The following is a 19,439-nucleotide window of genomic DNA, read 5'->3' as shown; positions in this document are numbered from 1 at the left end:
TATTATCATATGGTATGGATCACATAATGTATAGACCAAGCCGAAAAAATAAGCCCCAATACTATATACCAAAAACATTTCTGAGACAGCAGAAAAAAGCCCAACAGATTAATCATGGAATTACCAATTACTAATTACCAACACTTACCAATAACTCATCTGATAGTTTATGGCTTTATGCGACTTCTGCGAATGCAGCAGGATTTTTTGCAGCGACAAAACACGCGTCTACCCCTAATGTAGCCACATTGTTTCAGCAGATGAGGAAAAAGTTTTCTAGCACAGATATTCATATTATTTTCAACTGTATAGTGTTTTCAATGCTACTAAATACACTGTTTCTACATGAGAATAAAAGTTATGTACAGAATTATAGAACTCACTATTGAATATATTGTTCACTCCTTCCCTCTATATATATATATATATATATATATATATATATATGCAAGGAAGGTCCATGATTTATAATTATTCAAACTTCATTAATTAATAAGCTCTCATGTATTATTGTTGAACATCAGGTTCGCCGCAAAAGGCGTCCGGTTCAAATGATTCATCACTGTAAACTCCAGGTATGACCCGATCTCTGATTTCTTTTGATGATTGATAACTTTGGTCCCCATTGATGTTGAAGAGAATAAGAGCAAATACAAGTAATGATGTTCCCAAACTGACTAAGATATTCCAAATCGGGCATGGTGACCTTTGGAGCCCAGTGAAACTGGAACTATCCTGACACATTCAATATATGCCATGTGATATTGCGACGTTCACTCTGGCTACCAATATATACATAAAGTTTTTTCTAAACAAAAATAACTTTTTTATTGCACAGTTCGCACTTCTTCATCATATCTATCTTCTCTATTTTGAACGGTGTTCATCATGCCAAAGAAGGTACATTCAGGTGAGTTTTTGTGAATTTATTTTCACTATTTTTCTTTTAAGATCTTATATAATCGTTTACATCTACCAAATACACTCATTGTAAGGCTCTGAACTGGCATATATATAGTGAAACATGACGCATTCCTTGAAATTGTGAATGAATCAGAGTAAAAGAGTTTTGATTTTGGTAAAAATTACCTAGCTTTACTAACCAATGCTCCCATCGAAGCAGAGAAGAAGAAAGCTAGCGCCTTCTGCGAAATGCAGGCCAAGGTTGAGAAAGAGATGGACGGTGGTTAAGGTTTTTCTTTCTCCCTAAAATCAGATTTTCATTTATTTAAGCTGATTTGTTTCATTTTATATGTTAATTTTAAGGAAAAGTCTAGGGGACCAACAGTTTTGTTGAATTTTGGCCAGCATGTAACCAGTAGAGAAAGGTGAGTCATTGGATGAAATTTCACACCAATCTCACACCATTAAATCATCATTGATGGCTATTTGATGGCTACCAATCACAAAAATTGCTGCCCCCTAGCATTGCTCTAATTTTAATTTAATGTTCAATGCTGAGGTTTTGTTCAGGTTGGTAGTAAGTAGTAACCTTCTCTATTATTTTTTCAAGGTTGTTGAAGATAGAAACCTGACTCTTACCCTTCAAGGGGAAAACTGAGACAGTTAATTTCTTTTTCAATTGTGCTTTTGATTTGGAAGGTGTGCAATACTTAATAACTTTTCAGACGTTATAGATAGAATTGAAGGTTAGTTATTTGCTTGCATCTGTTGGATTTTTTACTTGGTATCTTTATGTGCATAAATCATGTGTAGAAACTATAAATTGTTTGGCTTATTAATGTGGAACAATTATTAAATTTATTTTTCAGAAAAGCAGGATGTAGTTGCAGATAATTAACATTCATATTTACATTATTTCATCGTGTTACTTTCCTAAAGTAATTCAAGTAACCCTATCCATGCTGGGACAAATACAAGAGCTAAATTTAATAGGTTTAAGATGATTTTGTTAGAGAATAATATAAATTGGGAATATTCAAGATGTATGATATGCTCCATTTTTTGGGAGGGGTTCACAAAAAATGAAAATGGGTAGTTTGATATTTATAAGTTTGTTGGAATCTTTTTGAGATTTTTTTCATATTGTTCTGTGCTTCCCGGGTCTTTTCGTGTGTATTATTGCTTTTTATGAAATTTTCACTTAATGAATTGAAAAAAAATGAGTAGGAGGAGGAACGCGAAGAAGAGGAGGCTCCGTGCGTAAACCAGCGTGAGAAAAAGAAGAAGAAGAAGCTCCATCCGTAAATGAGCGTGAGAAAAAGAAAATACGCATATAATCACGCTCTTTTAATGAGAGTGGGTTTTATTGATGTTATGAACCTACTTAAATGAACTTAGATAAAAAGAAACTTAAATGTTTATACGATGTAACAAATAAGGTCTAAAAAAATAAATAAATCTATCATATAAATAATTTTTACATTAATATATATTTGTAATTCTAGAGAAATAGATGGATTTAGATTATTTTATCTATTTTTTAATTATCATCCACTAAAATTATGATTATAAATATAAATTTAATTTCATTATAATAAATATGAATCAAGTTCGATGATATAAATATATAATTATTCTACATCTTTATATGTACCTTTATTATTAAATTTTGTATCTATATATATTTTTTAAAATACTAATGAGATTGAGTAATACATTTAATCATAAAACTTTTATTTTTTTTAAATTTATTAGTAATTTAAAAGAAGTAGCTTAATATGTATTTGAATTAAAAATTTATAAATGAAAATTTGTATAAAATGAATTTTACAAATTTTATTTTTATTAAAAATAAATTGGTGTTAGAGAGATTTATGTTTGACAATTTTTATATTGAAATAGATTATAATAAATTAAACGTTGTTTGAATATATTATTCAAAATTATTTTTAGATAAAATTTTTTTGAAAAGGATATAAATTTAAATAATTATTTTATTTTAAATATTTAAATAAATTTTAATATTTTTTATAATACTCTTAGTATTTTTTAGTACTCTTTTAATTATAATTTTTTATTATTTATAATTTTAATATTATTATATTAATTTTATTTAATTAATTCTTTTAATAAAATTATAATACAGAATAAAAATAAAATAAAATAAAATAAAATAAAATTTTATAAAAAAATAAAAAGAGCATTTATATAAATAAAATATTAAAAAATAATCAAATAAAAAATAAAAACAGAGTATTTTTTGGTGTTCTAAATATTAAATCTGATGCACACTTTGGAGGCTAAAATTTTTATATATGAATAATTTTAATGTGAAATACAAAAATATTTGATGATTTTGGTGTTCTACAGGGTTGTGGTAGTAGCACAAAACGTCACTGACGTTTTGCAATAAATTTTTTTTTTAATCATCAAAGAACAAAACTTCACTGACGTTTTGTAATAAAAAATATTATTTTAATTATTAAAACAGAAAACGTCACTGACGTTTTGTTAGAAAAATATTATTTTAATTGAAGAAACACAAAACGTCATTAACGTTTTGTAAATGGCCATAGTTGTGTTTAACACACAATTTGGTTCATGACGAAGGATTTCACCTCTAGTGATACAATATTAAAAAGAAAAAGTTCCACTTTGGAAGCATGAAAATAAAATCAGGTTATGAGATAGTAATTAAGTCTATCTATGTATGATATCTGTCAAACTTTATATTTAACCAATATAAGTGGGTCACCATTTTGGTGAGAGGCTCCAAGATTAGACTTGTCATTGGATGTTGTAATATTGTTATACCTATTTCTATGTTCACTTTATCTGCTTTCCTTTGTTTTTTTTTTTTTTTTAATTCATTATGATTTTGCAAGGCATCTTGCAACTCAACTAAATTGAATCCAAATTCTAGCATTTATAGATAAAAAAAGGGATAAGGACATAATTTCTCTATAAAATACTCAGCTTATTAAATAGTCGTTAAGTCAGTTTATGTAATATATACGATAACCACCAAATTTAGAATTTAACCAATATAATAATATAAGCGGTGGAGGACTATCTAGGGGAGAAGTTCGGTGACGGTCTAACTCACGTTTTCATTGATATGTTCCTATATTTATCTATGCTATTTTATCTGTTAAAATGAAGACAAACTGTCACCGCATTGATTGATAAAGAAAAGATAACGATGTAATTTACACAATAAAAAAATAATAATTTTATTTGGTAAATAGTGATAATTCAATATAACTATGATTATAGGACACAAAAATAGGATTTTTTATGAATAAATAAATTAAACATTTTATTTATTAATTTATATAATTTAGATGGTATTTATATTTTTAAATTGTATTATATATTTTATCTTTGATCAATTTTAATGTTAATTTGGATTGTTTTTTGAGTAAAAAAATATTTTTTTAAAAAAATAAAATAAGTTTATTTAATTTAAAATTTATTTAAATATGTCTTAAAAAAAGTATTTTTTAAAAAAAATTATTTACTTTTTTTAAAAATTAACAATACTTTACTTTTAAAAAAATATAAATAAAAATATTTTTAATACTTAAATTTTTTTTAAAAAATCAATCTAGACACAAATAAATTTTTTTTATTAAAACTTTTTTTATAAAATAAAAAAAAATAAGCACTTCTTCAAAAATTAATACAAACTAACCTTTAATGCATTGATTTTTTTTTCTTTTTTACCGTTATTTTTTTTAGTTTTCTAACCTTGTCAACTCTTTCATTTTTTAAATATTGTTGTCAAATCTTTTATTTTCTAACTAATTTGTATAGACATTTTGAAAACATGGAAATAAAATTTTTAATATAATCTATTTTTTTTTAAGAATAAAATTTTATTAATTAAATTGGCAAAGCTTTTTATTTTGTGTCTTGAATGAATTGAATGTTTAAGCTTTTTATAAGTTTTTTGGTGCATGCATTATAGGCACAATTTTGAAACAGTATTCTAGACTCACAGAAATTCCAAAGCAATGATGCACTCAATAATGTGCAGGACCTTGACATTATGGTAATGAAATGTGATATATATATGTTTTTTTCCTATGATACTCAGTTTTAAAAGTTTGCTAGAAGATGCTACACAATACTTTACTATACTTAACTCTCTTTTTGCAGGGACTTCATGCCCGAGCCAGGGCTCAGGAGGAGGAGATCTTCTCCCTTTGGGAACAGGTTGCTGTTGCCTGTATGAAGGTATGGAATATACAGGTATGAAAGATGTTATAATGTTAGGTATAATGTTAGGGCTGACAAATCTTTGAGGAAAGAGGTTTTATAATGTTAGGTATTTCCTTACTTCTTTTATTATTGTATTTAAGATTTTAGTAAATTTAAAAAATAACTTATTCCAATAGTATTTATCTGTTTATGTATATGATGGAAAAACATTGATTTAGTGTGTATATATATGAACTTTTAACAGTAAATACTCAAAGTGTTACGGAGATAGGTTCTTTCATATGCACTAATGCAGTATGCTTTTGTTTATGTGAAGAAGAATTAGTATATGAGTTCATAATAACACTGCTGCTTCAAAAAAAATCATCCTTTCTAAACTAAAGATTTTCATTTGGGTTCTTTACTAAGAACATATGAGAAACAGGTTTTGGAAAATGCAACTTTTAAAATTCTAATTTCTTTTGCTTGACCCTGTAGGATTAAAAATCATAGTGGAATCCTATCAAATGTAACAGTTAATTCAACATGGTGTTTTAACTATACCATATATCCTTTTCTTTTATCTTTTGTTTTTAGAATTTGTATAAATTGAATATTTTATCTTATTTTTATGGCTTTCCTATATATATATGTCTTTAGATTGTTGTTGTATACTTTTTTTTAAACTTTTCTCATTTTGATCACTATGGAAATGTTACAGCTTTGCTTAGCCGTGATTGCAGTGCTCAAAGGAGGCACCAACAGGTACGGAAGTGCTCAAAGGAGGCACCAACAGGTACGGAAGTTTCCTGTTATCACATAAAATTGCAGGGTAAAAGTAATTAATACAAAGGAAATGCTTTCATAATAGTGTATTGTAATTCTCGGTGGGAATGTTTGAGTAGTCTAGTGTATATAGCTTTAGTGCATATTATCTAGGATGCAGTTACTTTTGTTTTGACATTAGCTAATAACTGTCTGCTTCATAAAAAATATCAAACTATTAATTATTGACTTTTGATAAATTGGTGGCCTCTGCTTTTGAAGGAAGTAATTTTTGTTTTTACTCTGCTGACATAATTGAAGGTTAGTTATTTGCTTGCATCTGATGGATTTTTTACTTGGTATCTTTATGTGCATAAATCATGTGTAGAAACTATAAATTGTTTGGCTTATTAATGTGGAACAATTATTAAATTTATTTTTCAGAAAAGCAGGATGTAGTTGCAGATAATTAACATTTATATTTACATTATTTCATCGTGTTACTTTCCTAAAGTAATTCAAGTAAGCCTATCCATGCTGGAATACAAGAGCTAAATTTAACAGGTTTAAGATGATTTTGTTAGAGAATAATAGAAATTGAGAATATTCAAGATGTATGATATGCTCCATTTTTTGGAGGGGTTCACAAAAAATGAAAATGGGTAGTTTGATATTTATAAGTTTGTTGGAATCTTTTTGAGATTTTTTCATATTTATAAGTTTGATTTTTTTCATACTATTCTGGATAGTTTGAAAAGCAGAAACTATAATTTTTTACTTCTAGTGAACGAGCTTTTGGGATGCAAAATTATTAACGTTCAGAAAAAAAAATTGCCAAACATCAAAGAATAGAGTTCAAAGCACTTCAATCTACTTTTATCTTCTCTAACGTGTTTCACAAACACACCCATAGTCGTTAAGTCAATCTATGTAATATGTACGATAACTGCCAAATTTAGAATTTGACCAATATAATAATACAAGCGGTGGGGGACTATCTAGGTGAGAAGTTCGGTGATGGTCTAACTCACGTTTTCATTGTTATACGCATATGTTTATCTATGCTATTTTATTTGTTAAAATGAAGACAAACTGTCACCGCATTGATAAAGAAAAGATAACGATGTAATTCGCATACTAAAGAAATAATAACTTTATTCGGTAGATAGTGAGAATTCAATATAACTATGATTATAGGACACAAAAATAGGATCTTTTATGAATAAATAAATTAAATATTTTATTTATTAATTTATATAATTTAGATGGTATTTACATTTTTAAATTGTATTATATATTTTATCTTTGATCGCCAATGAGTTATAGCTCAAATGGCATAATCTTCCCATACTCTATTCAATTAAGAGGTTGCGAGTTCGAGTCTTCTATCTTTGGTAAAAAAAAAAAAAAAATATATATATATATATATATATATATATATATATATATTTTATCTTTGATCAATTTTAATGTTAATTTGGATTGTTTTTTGAATAAAAAAATATTTTTTTTAAAAAATAAAATAAGTTTATTTAATTTAAAATTTATTTAAATATGTCTTAAAAATTTATTTTTTTAAAAAAATTATTTACTTTTTCTAAAAATTAACAATACTTTACTTTTAAAAAATATAAATAAAAATATTTTTAATACTTAATTTTTTATAAAAAAAAAAAATAAGCACTTCTTCAAAAATTAATACAAACTAACCTTTAATGCATTGATTTTTTTTCTTTTTTACCATTATTTTTTTTAGTTTTCTAACTATGTCAACTCTTTCATTTTTTAAATATTGTTGTCAAATCTTTTATTTTCTAACTAATTTGTATAGACATTTTGAAAACATGGAAATAAAATTTTTAATATAATCTATTTTTTTAAGAATAAAATTTTATTAATTAAATTGGCAAAGCTTTTTATTTTGTGTCTTGAATGAATTGAATGTTTAAGCTTTTTATAAGTTTTTTGGTGCATGCATTATAGGCACAATTTTGAAACAGTATTCTAGACTCACAGAAATTCCAAAGCAATGATGCACTCAATAATGTGCAGGACCTTGACATTATGGTAATGAAATGTGATATATATATGTTTTTTTCCTATGATACTCAGTTTTAAAAGTTTGCTAGAAGATGCTACACAATACTTTACTATACTTAACTCTCTTTTTGCAGGGACTTCATGCCCGAGCCAGGGCTCAGGAGGAGGAGATCTTCTCCCTTTGGGAACAGGTTGCTGTTGCCTGTATGAAGGTATGGAATATACAGGTATGAAAGATGTATCTAAATTTTTTTAACTCCATGAAATTAAATGAATTTATTTGGATGCAAGAGCTGCAGATGTTGAACGAGAAATGCAATCTGGAGAGGCAATTCTCTGAGCTAAGAAATGGTTAGTTGAAGTCTTTGTTATTTATGGTTTAACTCCAGCAGTTTCTTGAATTACAAGAAATTTAAAATTAGTATAGCTGATCAGTTTTTAATATTTTAAATTGGCTCTTCATTTGGTCAGAATTTGTCTGGAATTCTAAAATATTGGTTAATCTATCATAATTTTTTTTTTCTTTTAAACAAATGAAGTGGCTTTAGAATTAAAGAAATAACTAATGAGAATTTTAAATAATTTAAGGCGGCTTCTTTAGGGATTTAAATGAGGTGTTACTTTATTTGGTTTTAATGTGTATATGTTTGAATTTCTTAAGAGGCTTTGCAGAATAAAAGGATATCTATTTAGTATTTAGAGGCTTTAAAGTCTCTTATTGTAATATTTAAACTGCATATGTGAATTAAGTGATTTTGATGATTTTGAAGTTTAATTCTACAAACTAAGATTAAGGCGCGAGCCTTAGAGTTTGGCACATTAACGTAGGCAAATGCAGAGTGGGCAAATTGAGCAGAATGGTTGAAGGTGGCAAATTGAGCAGAGTTGAAGGGCACAAAGTAAGTGTCTCTAATGAATGCTAAGCCAAGGATGGAGAAACTAGAGCTGATTTACTCTCCGAGGCAAGCGTTGAGTATGAGACCAAGGTTAGTGCCTTCATTTACGTCAAAAATTGATGTTATATTACTTTGATTTGCACTCATCGTAGACTACTCATTATTTGGTATGCTTGATTAGCTTATTTCTACTCATCTGAGATTGGCCATTAGATGAAATAATATAAATGCAACTTATCATCAATTCATAAGTATCATAATAATAACTGCATAATAACCTTTTGAATTTGATCAGGTACTTTTTGTTTTCTGTGAATTTTTGTGAGGCTCAAACAATTATTTGATAATAACATTTTGAATTTTATCAGGTACCTCTTATATGAACACAGCTATAACTCTTGCTGTTTCAAATTAGTGCTTTAAGTAATTTGAATAATCTCCTACAACTTAGTTTCAGGAACTTCAACTCTTAAAACATAGAGAACGAGCTTAAAGTAACTACCATTATAGTATAGAGGAAAACCCCACGAATGAACAACATAAATCCAGAATATAAGAATGGAATTAGAGAAACACTAAAAAATTGGTTTCCAGTTTCCACCCTCAGTAACTGATAAATTAAGTGCTGTGAAGAGTTATCAATCAACCAAGTATGAACATAAATCCAGAATATATAGAAGTCTACGGAACACATATTGCTAGCATTAGGAACAATATTTTCAATGATTTATTGTGAATCAAATTGATCTCTTATCTTAAAGCATGCTATTGGTACACTTTTGATATTGCAAAAGGAACTTTCTCCAATTCAAGAATCAAGTCACATGTGCAGTTGTTCCACTTCAAATATTGATTTTTGCTTTGGGGTATAGCGTTTGGTTAGTTTAGACATTTCTTACTTTTAATCACTTTTGATGTCATTACTTGATCAAATCGGAAAGCCCTTGATTGCTCCTTATTATGAACTATGAAGCTTATTATTGAGGTGAACAAAATTTCATAACTGCATAATTTGCTATATCTACTGGAGATGTTATAAGAATAAAAAATATCTAACACTTTTGATGGTATATGGGCAGAACATCTAGAGAGGAGTAAAAATTTATTTCCTTTTAATAGATCTCCAAAGTTGAATTATTTTCTAAAAATTATGTGTTTATATTTAATCCGCTTCTCTTTTTCTTTTTTTTTTCTTCTGATTTTTGCAGGAATCTTCATCTCTTAGAAACATACCAGTGGTGATTTGTTACAAATGAATGTGCCTTCAAGAATTAGCAGGTAAGAGGGGGAAATTTTTTTTCAAACATTTCAATTGATGAATCTGTCAATTATGAAGAAGTACTTCATTGGTTAGCATCCAAATTTCTACTAAAAGATCAGTGCTTTTTTGTTTTAGTGGCATACCTTTTTGGCTTTCTCAACTATAGATCACTGAAAAATAAATAGTTGGCAACTATAGTTAAAAAAGATGATAACTTTTGAAAGAAGTTTGTATTTTTTTTATAGTGGAAAAGAAAATGAAATTGAGAAAGAGAATGATCTTGATTTAATCCAAATAGCATAGTTGATTTGATAATTAAGTTTGGCAGAGAGTATAAGTGGAGGAGAGAGTGTTCCAGCACCAAAAGCATCTCCTGAGTCTTGGCAAGGATTGTTATGATGTTCTTAGAGGAGAATAAGAATGCTGCTGCTTTGACAACTAAAGCTAAAGCAGGAAGTTGTCAGTTTTGAAAAGGGCTGAAAAATCCTTGAGGAAAGAGGTTTTATAATGTTAGGTATTTCCTTACTTCTTTTATTATTGTATTTAAGTTTTTAGTAAATTTCAAAAATAACTTATTCCAATAGTATTTATCTATTTATGTGTACGATGGAAAAGGATTGATTTAGTGTGTATATATATGAACTTTTAACAGTAAGTACTCAAGGTGCTACGGAGATAGGTTCTTTCATATGCACTGATGCAGTATGCTTTTGTTTGTGTGAAGAAGAATTAGTATATGAGTTCATAATAACACTGCTGCTTCAAAAAAAATCATCCTTTCTAAACTAAAGATTTTCATTTGGGTTCTTTACTAAGAACAGATGAGAAACAGGTTTTGGGAAATGCAGCTTTTAGAATTCTAATTTCTTTTGCTTGACCCTGTAGGATTAAAAATAATAGTTGAATCCCATCAAATGTAACAGTTAATTCAACATGGTGTTTTAACTATACCATACATCCTTTCCTTTTATCTTTGTTTTTAGAATTTGTATAAATTGAATATTTTATCTTATTTTTATGGCTTTCCTATATATATGTCTTTAGATTGTTGTTGTATACTTTTTTTAAACTTTTCTCATTCTGATCAATATGAGAATGTTACAGCTTTGCTTAGCCGTGATTGCAGTGCTCAAAAGAGGCACCAACAGGTTCGGAAGTTTCCTGTTATCACATAAAATTGCAGGGTAAAAGTAATTAATACAAAGGAAATGCTTTCATAGTAGTGTATTGTAATTCTCGGTGGGAATGTTTGAGTAGTCTAGTGTATATAGCTTTAGTGCATATTATCTAGGATGCAGTTACTTTTGTTTTGACATTAGCTAATAACTGTCTGCTTCATAAAAAAGATCAAACTATTAATTATTGACTTTTGATAAATTGGTGGCCTCTGCTTTTGAAGGAAGTAATTTTTGTTTTTACTCTGCTGACATAATGTATAGACTGCTGTGATGGAACTGATGAAAAGGATAGCAAAGTCACATACCCAAATACCTGAAAAAGAAGATTGCCAGATATCAAGAAGGTGTCAAGCTTTGGAAGAAAGAACTTGAATGAGAGAAATCTGCTCTGGCTAAGGACGAGGCTGAACTTTTAATATTGAAAAAAAGAAGAAAGCGCACTTAAAGATGGTGCAACAGCTAAAAGGTATCACTTTTCTGTCTTATTATTTCCTATACTTCCATATATATTATGTGATCATAATGGACTATGCACTGGGTATAGCCGGGGAAGCATTTAGTTGCTTTGCATCTTGGGTCGGTTGGAGGATTCATAAGGATAAAAGGGAAGTGTGCATGTCATTGTTTTATGTAGTAATTTGGTGTACATAGCGGGAGTGAAACAATCGAATCTTCAGTAAAAAAAAAAAGGAGTATAGAGTGGTACATAGTGGTGATTCAAATGAGCAACAAATGAATGGAAGGTAGAGATTGTTAATTGAGATTCCACGGGGGAAGGAACTGCAAGTGTGAAGTTTTTGGATAACTTTGATATTTACTATACCTATATTTTAGTAGTTATAGTTTTGGTTTTTTTGTTTTGTTTTGTTTGTCTACTACAGTTTTGGTGTTTGTTGTTGCCTTGGTCTGATCTTGATGTTTTTGTTTTTTGTTTTGGCAAAAAAAACTCTTTGACTAATGCACTATGAGAAAGTTCCAGTCAGTATAGATGATTTATACGTGAACTGCATTGGTAAGAATAAGTCTTGAAATAGAGACTAATTCTGTGTTTTTATGTGTTTGATTTCAGAAAAAACAGGCCGAAAACAATCTTTTCATATTGGGATTGTCCATGATTTCTTTGAAAGAAGAGGTTAGCTTGGTAATTTCATCTATTATTAACAATTTAGTGCAATATGTTATGAAACCACTCATCCCAAAAGCTTAAGCTAATGGGAGAAGGCAACATTAATGGTTATATCTCTAACACTCCCCCTCAAACAAGAGCCTCTTTTGGGTTTGTTTGATTTTGCATAGGCTTTCTTTTCTCTTTTATTTGCCTTATGCCACTTTTGGGGTTCACCAAAGATCGAACTCTTGACCTTTCGGACATAGAGCTCTGATACCATGTTATGAAACCACTCATCCCAAAAGTTTAAGCTAATGGGAGAAGGCAACATTAATGATTATATCTCTAACACAATATAATATAAGATAAGATTATCAAAAGTTTGAGTTATTCTCAAAGTTCATAATTTTCAATTTCACCTCAATGTCTTAGATTTGATTTCATCTCCAAAACTGAAATGTTTCAGCTGTGAGGATATGGAAGCAAGCCAAGGTTCATCTATTGGTCAAATTATCTCATCACAATTCAAAAATTTGGTGCATTGCGTGTATTAAAGGTATGAAAATTGAATACTAAACCATTTTTGTAAACATGAAAATTGCGTGGATTAAAGGCATGTTCCTTGCATTGTGTTATTTTATTTTTTCTTATTATTATTAGTAATTAGTAACTATAGTTAGTTTCTAGCTACCTAGTTTTAATTTGTTGTTGGATCATAGGCCGTGTAATTTTTTTATTTTTATTTTTTATTTTTTTTTATTAAAGGTAGGGATATTTGAACCCATGACCTTTTAAATGAGTATGGAAAAACTATGCCATTTGAGTTATAACTCATTAGCCATAAGTTATGTAATTTGATTTTTGAGTCATCTTAATTTACATTGGTGAAAAATTGTAGTTCATGACATTTATTGGATTTTTTTCCTTTTTAAATGTCAATCTTCTTAGTGCCTCAAATTAATTAGTGGCTTAATATTTTATATCCCTGTCAAGTACTATATATATTGCATACATACAAATACGAATAATATTTTTCTTATAGTAACTTGGATGACTTGATAGCATTTACCATCTCCTTAGGCTTCTGTTTTAGTTTCTTATTCATTGATAAACTATTGGTACATATTTATGTGTATTTCTATTTGTCAATTGTTCACTATGCAGTATGCACTATTGGATACGTGTCTTAGTTGTTGAGAGTTTGGAGAGTATTTAAGCCTATGGTGTTAATTAATTGCTTGCTATATATTTGTGTATGTAATAATGTCATGGATGCTATGTTGAACATATTAATAAAATAATAATATTGTAAAGTATAGTTTGAGTTTTTTAATATATGTAATAAGAAGCTGGTGTTCTCTTTTTGGATAAACTCTCCTGTTCTTAAATATTGAGCATCTAACGTTGTGATTGACCAATAATTAAAATTTGTTTTTAATATTTTGTTGTTAGATAGCCTATCATGTTTGTCTTTTATTAACTATATTGTTGATTTTTTTACTATTTTCATGTTTTATCTCATTTCTTAAACATTGAACATCTAAGATTTTGATTGACCTGCAACTAAAATTTTAAGTCACTCTAATTCTTTATAGGAAAAACAACGGGCAATGGTGAAGGAGATGATTGACAAATGTGTAAAAGAAAAAGGTGCCAGAATATGCTTCTTTGTGTGTTTTTATAAGAGTCTAATTGAAACTATATTAGCATAATTGCACAAAATTTAATTGGCAGTTTTCTTCTATGCTTTAAGATCGATCAATAAACTTTGTATTTTTTTATGTTAGAGTAATATATTTTGTGAGAGTTTTATATCTTCTGTTGAGTATTCAAAGCAAAAGAAGCAAAAAGGTTTTGAAGCGAAGATTGGAATTGATGAGCCAGAAACTTTGGTGCTCACATCTCTTTTTGCTTTTTCCTCCCTTTTTTTTGGAGTTATAAAGCTTCCTTAATTTCTCATATACTCGAGTCTAATTTATTGGGTTAGCAATACAAAAAACTCATATGAGTAATTCTTTTTTCCTTTTGGCGCATCCATTTGCTTTCTTAACATGTGATTATTTTTTAATATTTATAGGTACTACTAAAAAGTATTATAGACCAAAAGTCCCAAAAGTTCAGAAACTCTTGGATTAAACAAACTCATATTTAAATTACTATTGTCAACGAGTCAGAAAAAACCATTGGTTTTAACTTGTGTTGCACATGTAATATCACAGATAATTCCCTTAAATGATTCATGAACTAGTAGAGGATGAACTAGTATAAAATTATGAAATTATTTTTTTTTTCAATAACTAGCTAATATCTTCTTTTTTGCAAATTATTGTTTCTTTTTTCCAGCAACAGTTTATATTATATTTTCCTATACCTCTCCCTCTTTCTCATTGTTGACTAATTGTTAAATAAAAAGAAATTAATTATATGTGGTAGTAACATTTAGAATTCGGTTAATTTTTTAGATATTGGTCAAATTTTAGTATAATACTTAATTATTAAATTATATATATATATATATTTTTTATTTGGAAGCGAAACGATTCGTAGGGGACATATTCTGTTTTTAATATTTAAATTTACAATATATAATTAACATATTATATATCTTAATATTGGACCTGGGTCTTAGTGATGAGTCAGGATAAGAACATGTAGTAACTTGTATTATTATATGATGTAACAAATAAGATCTAAAAAAATTAAATAGGTCTATCATATAAATAATTTTTCCGGTAATATATATTTGTAATTCTAGAGAAATAGATAGATTTAGATTATTTTATGTCTTTTTTAATTATCATCCACTAAAATTATGATTATAAATATAAATTTAATTTCATTATAATAGATATGAATCAAGTTCGATGATATAAATATATCATTGTTCTACATCTTTATATGTACCTTTATTATTAAATTTTGTATCTATATATAATTTTTAAAATACTAATGAGATTGAGCAATACATTTAATCATAAAACATTTATTTTTTTAATTTATTAGTAATTTAAAAGAAATAGCTTAATATGTGTTTGAATTAAAAGTTTATAAATGAAAATTTGTATAAAATGGATTTTACAAATTTGATTTTTATTAAAAGCAAATTAGTGCTAGAGAAATTTATATTTGACAATTTTTATATTAAAATAAATTATAATAAATTAAACGTTATTTGAATATACTATTTAAAATTATTTTTAGATAAAAAATTCTTGAAAAGAATATAAATTTAAATAATTATTTTATTTTAAATATTTAAATAAATTTTAATATTTTTTTATAGTACTCTTAGTATTTTTTAGTCTTCTTTTAATTATAATTTTTTATTATTTATAATTTTAATATTATTTTTATGTTAATTTTATTTAATTCATTCTTTATAGTAGGATTAATAAAATTATAATACAGAATAAGAATAAAAATAAAATAAAATAAAATAAAATTTTATAAAAAAAATAAAAAATGAGCATTTACATAAATAAAATATTAAAAAATAATCAAATAAAAAATAAAAACGGAGTATTTTTTGGTATTCTAAATATTAAAATAGATGCACACTTGGAAACATGAAAATAAAATCAGGTTATGAGATAGTAATTAAGTTTTTCCATGTTGATATCTGTCAAACTTTAGATTTAATCAATATAAGTGGGTGACCATTTTGGTGAGAGGCTCCAGAATAGACTATTATTGAATGTTGTTATACCTATTTCTATATTCACTTTATTTGCTTTCCTTTGTGTGTTTTTTTTAATTCATTGTGATTTTGCAAGGCATCTTGCAACTCTACTAAATTGAATCCAAACTCACGCATTTATAGATAGAGAAGGGATAAGGATATAATCTCTCCGTAAAGAATTTTTTGTTAATAAAGAAGCAAAGTAATCAATTTATTAAATAGTGGTTGAGTCAGTCTATGTAATATGTATGATAACTGCTAAATTTAAAATTTGACCAATATAATACAAGCGGTGGCGGATTATCTGGGTGAGAAGTTTGATGACGGTCTAATTCACGTTTTGATTGTTATACGTATATGTTTATCTACGTCATTTAATGTGCTTTCTTTTGTTATTTTTTTCCTTATGATTTCAAATGGCATCTTACAACGTTAAAATGAAGACAAACTGTCACCGCATTTATTGATAAAGAAAAGATAAATGTAATTAGCACAATAAATAAATAATAACTTTATTCCGTAAATAGTGATAATTCAATATAACTATGATTGTAGGACAAAAAAATAGGATATTTTATAAATAAATAAATTAAACATTTTATTTATTAATTTATATAATTTAGATGGTATTTACATTTTTAAATTGTATTATATATTTTATCTTTGATCAATTTTAATGCTAATTTGGATTGTTTTTTGAGTAAAAAAAATACTCTTTTTTTTTTAAAATAAAATATGTTTATTTAATTTAGAATTTATTTAAATAGGTCTTTAATATTAGCGTGGTGTGTTAGGCTTTTTTATTATAATTTGTGATATTTGATATAAATGCTTGAAAACTTGCTTACTTCTATTAGAAATCGCCATTACTGGTATAAGCGTAGCTGACTTGATTATGTTGCCTGAATTTCCTATATTAGGTGTTATTGCAATGTCATGGTGTCCCACTGATAGCTCTTATTTGATAACCTGTGGCAAAGATAGCCGGACCATATGCTGGGACACAATTTCGGGAGAGGTGGTGTACTGGTGTTTGCCTTTTTTTTTCCCCATAAATATTCTGTTTGATTAATTTCAAAATTACCCTCTTGGGTTAACCTTTTCAGTTGGAGAATTTTCTTTGGTAGTGGCACTTTTGTTTTGGTTGGGGTTGGGCACAGATTGCCTGTGAATTGCCAGCTGGAACCAACTGGGATTTTGACGTGCACTGGTATCCAAAGAGGTAAATTCTATGGTGTCTTTTATTGTGGTGCCTACATTGCCTAACTTACTTTTATAAGTAAACAATAAAATGTATAAAATAAAAGTAAAATATTTAAAATTTATTAAATATTATTTCTTTACTTTTTTTTAATAAGTTAGGCACCATGTCTTAGGCACCATAGCATTCACCATCGAAAGATCCCGGGAGTGATATCAGCGTCCTCCTTTGATGGAAAAATTGGCAATATACAATATTACGGTATATTTGTATATTTTAAATTTGACGAGTTTTCACTGGATTTAAAATGCACTATTGGGAGGCATACTTTATTTGTAATTTGTAATTAACTAGGAATAATGTGATGATGTAATATGGAGAATGAAAGATTAGATAAGTAATGTGTGCATTTTCTTCGCACTATTAAGTCATAAGTTCAGTGCCTAGCAGTTGTTTTAGAATGTCATGAAGTTTGAAGTAGCATCTTTCAATTCATATAATGGCAAATTTTAGAATAAAACCTTTTACATTGCTCAATTCAATTAATGTTATAAACTTTAAGAATATGCTGCAGCCTTATATTCTTATGGTCCTTTTGTTCTCCATTCCATCTTTTACCACGTCAATTCTAATGGAAATCTAAGAACTATTATTATTTTTAATTTAAGTAGTTCTTTAACACTAATACCACAAATAAAATTGATAATAACGTGGAGAGATGAGAGAGAGAATAGAGAGAGTTGGGGTGGGAAACACAGTGAGGGGTAGTTTTAGGAATCCGTTCAAAGATCCTAGAGTTTGGAATCGAGAAGAGTATCATCGATTGGAGACGGAGTCTTTTTCGATTTTCTTGGATAACCTTCCGGAGGACTAAGAGAGAACTGTTCGAACTGTTCAGTTGGACTGGACGCATAAACGACATTTACCTATCTCGGAAGCAAAAGAATGGTAGTTTGTACATCTTTGCGTTCGTACGGTACACTACGAGGGGAGGAGCTTTGAAGGCCATAACAGAGATGAATCGTATGAGACTGAGAGGTAAGATTGTGTTTGTTGGAGAAGCAAAATACAGGAGAATATCGGTTGCTAATGACACGAAGAAGATACAGGCAGAAGGTATCATTCGAAAAGAATTTGTTCGCCAGCCGCAAAGGGAGCATAAGGATAATCCGGCTGTCCAAGCTAGTAGTTCTAAGAATGTGGGAAAAGATAAGAAGATCCTGGATCAACATGGGAATGAGGTAACAAAGACTCTAGAAGTGGCTGTGGTGAAGGAAAATTTGAACTGGTTGCAGAGAAGTCTAGTCGGTGGAACAACAACGGCCATTGACTTTAGGTCTCTACAGGATTTGGTTGCTAAGAACTTTCCGCAGGTCACTCAGGTACGAGAATTGGGAGCTTATAAGGCTTTGCTGACATTCGACAGTCTTTTGAATGCTGAAGAAACATACACGTTCAAAATGAATAGTCTTCTGAAATATTTCCATAACGTATGGAGGTGGGATGAATCGGAGAAAAGTGAATCTAGAAGAATCTGGCTAGAGTGCTTCGGAGTCCCACTACATGTTTGGACAGTGGATACATTCAAGAAGATTGGTGGCCAATGGGGGAAAGCGGTTGGGTGTGATAAAGGAACGGAATCGTGTGCCTCCTTTAGTGTCGGCCGCGTACTAATTGATACTTGTGTTATAGGTGTGATCAATGACTGGGTTCATATCACTGTAGGCACCAGTGGATTCGACGTCCTGGTAAAAGAGGTGGGACAAGAAATTTACAGCTCGCAATATGCTTCGGAAAAAATACCGGATAAAGATATAGTTTGCGCTCCCCAAAATAACGAAGCGTTTAGACTCTCTGAGGCTGATGCTACAATGTCGGATGCTTCTAAAAGTTTGATAGGCTACGAAGATCAGGCAGCGGTAGCAGTTACAGAAAGGGTAGGACGGGAGGTTGAAGATGAGGGCAGAGTAGTCATTTCAGAGACAATTTTAAATGAATGGAATTATGACCACTTAAAGCGCAATCAAATAATTCCGGTAACGAATAAGCAAATTTATGGTCACATTGATGGCTTGACAGATTTTGGGGGATTGGGAGGTAATTATGAAACAGATTCGGAAATCACAATTCCGTGGAGCTATCCATGTGTTCATGATGGGCTACTAAGAGATAAACCCAAGGATATTTGTATGAGACTTCCTGAAT

The 19,439-nt window shown here is 28.7% G+C and overlaps 1 protein-coding gene and 1 long non-coding RNA gene across 19 annotated transcripts; both read left to right on the top strand.

The window, feature by feature from the left end:
- The first annotated feature begins 343 nt into the window (after positions 1–343).
- Positions 344–2,322, top strand: LOC112737433 (uncharacterized). 3 transcript variants are annotated; one of them, XR_003168975.3, is made up of 5 exons: positions 347–575; positions 839–910; positions 1,124–1,192; positions 1,514–1,649; positions 2,131–2,322. It is a non-coding gene; the product is annotated as an uncharacterized lncRNA (long non-coding RNA). The 3 variants fall into 3 exon arrangements; XR_011870346.1 differs by having other exon boundaries at positions 344–575; positions 1,124–1,328; positions 1,514–2,322; XR_003168974.3 differs by having other exon boundaries at positions 348–575; positions 1,514–2,322.
- Positions 2,323–4,632: 2,310 nt separating this feature from the next.
- Positions 4,633–14,168, top strand: LOC112737431 (uncharacterized). Of its 16 annotated transcripts, none has more exons than XR_003168972.3 (14): positions 4,653–4,957; positions 5,065–5,157; positions 5,828–5,902; positions 7,855–7,938; positions 8,046–8,123; positions 8,211–8,262; positions 8,750–8,897; positions 10,016–10,085; positions 10,397–10,582; positions 11,173–11,216; positions 11,508–11,712; positions 12,316–12,378; positions 12,821–12,910; positions 13,950–14,168. XR_003168972.3 is itself a non-coding variant. In XM_072211286.1 (11 exons), exons 1-5 carry the CDS (start codon positions 4,992–4,994, stop codon positions 8,832–8,834), a joined length of 474 nt encoding a protein of 157 aa, XP_072067387.1. In that variant the 5' UTR covers positions 4,984–4,991; the 3' UTR covers positions 8,835–8,897; positions 10,016–10,085; positions 10,397–10,582; positions 11,173–11,216; positions 11,508–11,712; positions 12,316–12,378; positions 12,821–12,911. The 16 variants fall into 16 exon arrangements, 13 of the variants coding, with proteins under 13 accessions (XP_072067396.1, XP_072067394.1, XP_072067398.1 ...); XR_003168969.3 differs by having other exon boundaries at positions 4,654–4,957; positions 5,065–5,142; positions 8,203–8,262; XR_003168965.3 differs by having other exon boundaries at positions 4,655–4,957; positions 8,203–8,262.
- Positions 14,169–19,439: the final 5,271 nt, after the last annotated feature.

Source organism: Arachis hypogaea, chromosome 13 (genome assembly GCF_003086295.3).
Source record: "Arachis hypogaea cultivar Tifrunner chromosome 13, arahy.Tifrunner.gnm2.J5K5, whole genome shotgun sequence".
In the NCBI taxonomy this organism is placed as follows: Eukaryota; Viridiplantae; Streptophyta; class Magnoliopsida; order Fabales; family Fabaceae; genus Arachis; species Arachis hypogaea.
Note: the sequence above shows the minus strand (reverse complement) of the source record. Positions and strands in the feature narration are given on the sequence as shown.

Coding starts and splice junctions, on each gene's coding strand:
- LOC112737431 (XM_072211286.1), top strand. CDS start 4,992: ATGATACTCAGTTTTAAAAGTTTGCTAGAAGATGCTACACAATACTTT. Junction 5,903..8,045: donor CTCAAAGGAGGCACCAACAG/GTACGGAAGTTT, acceptor CTCTTTTTGCAG/GGACTTCATGCCCGAGCCAG. Junction 8,124..8,202: donor TTGCTGTTGCCTGTATGAAG/GTATGGAATATA, acceptor TTTGGATGCAAG/AGCTGCAGATGTTGAACGAG.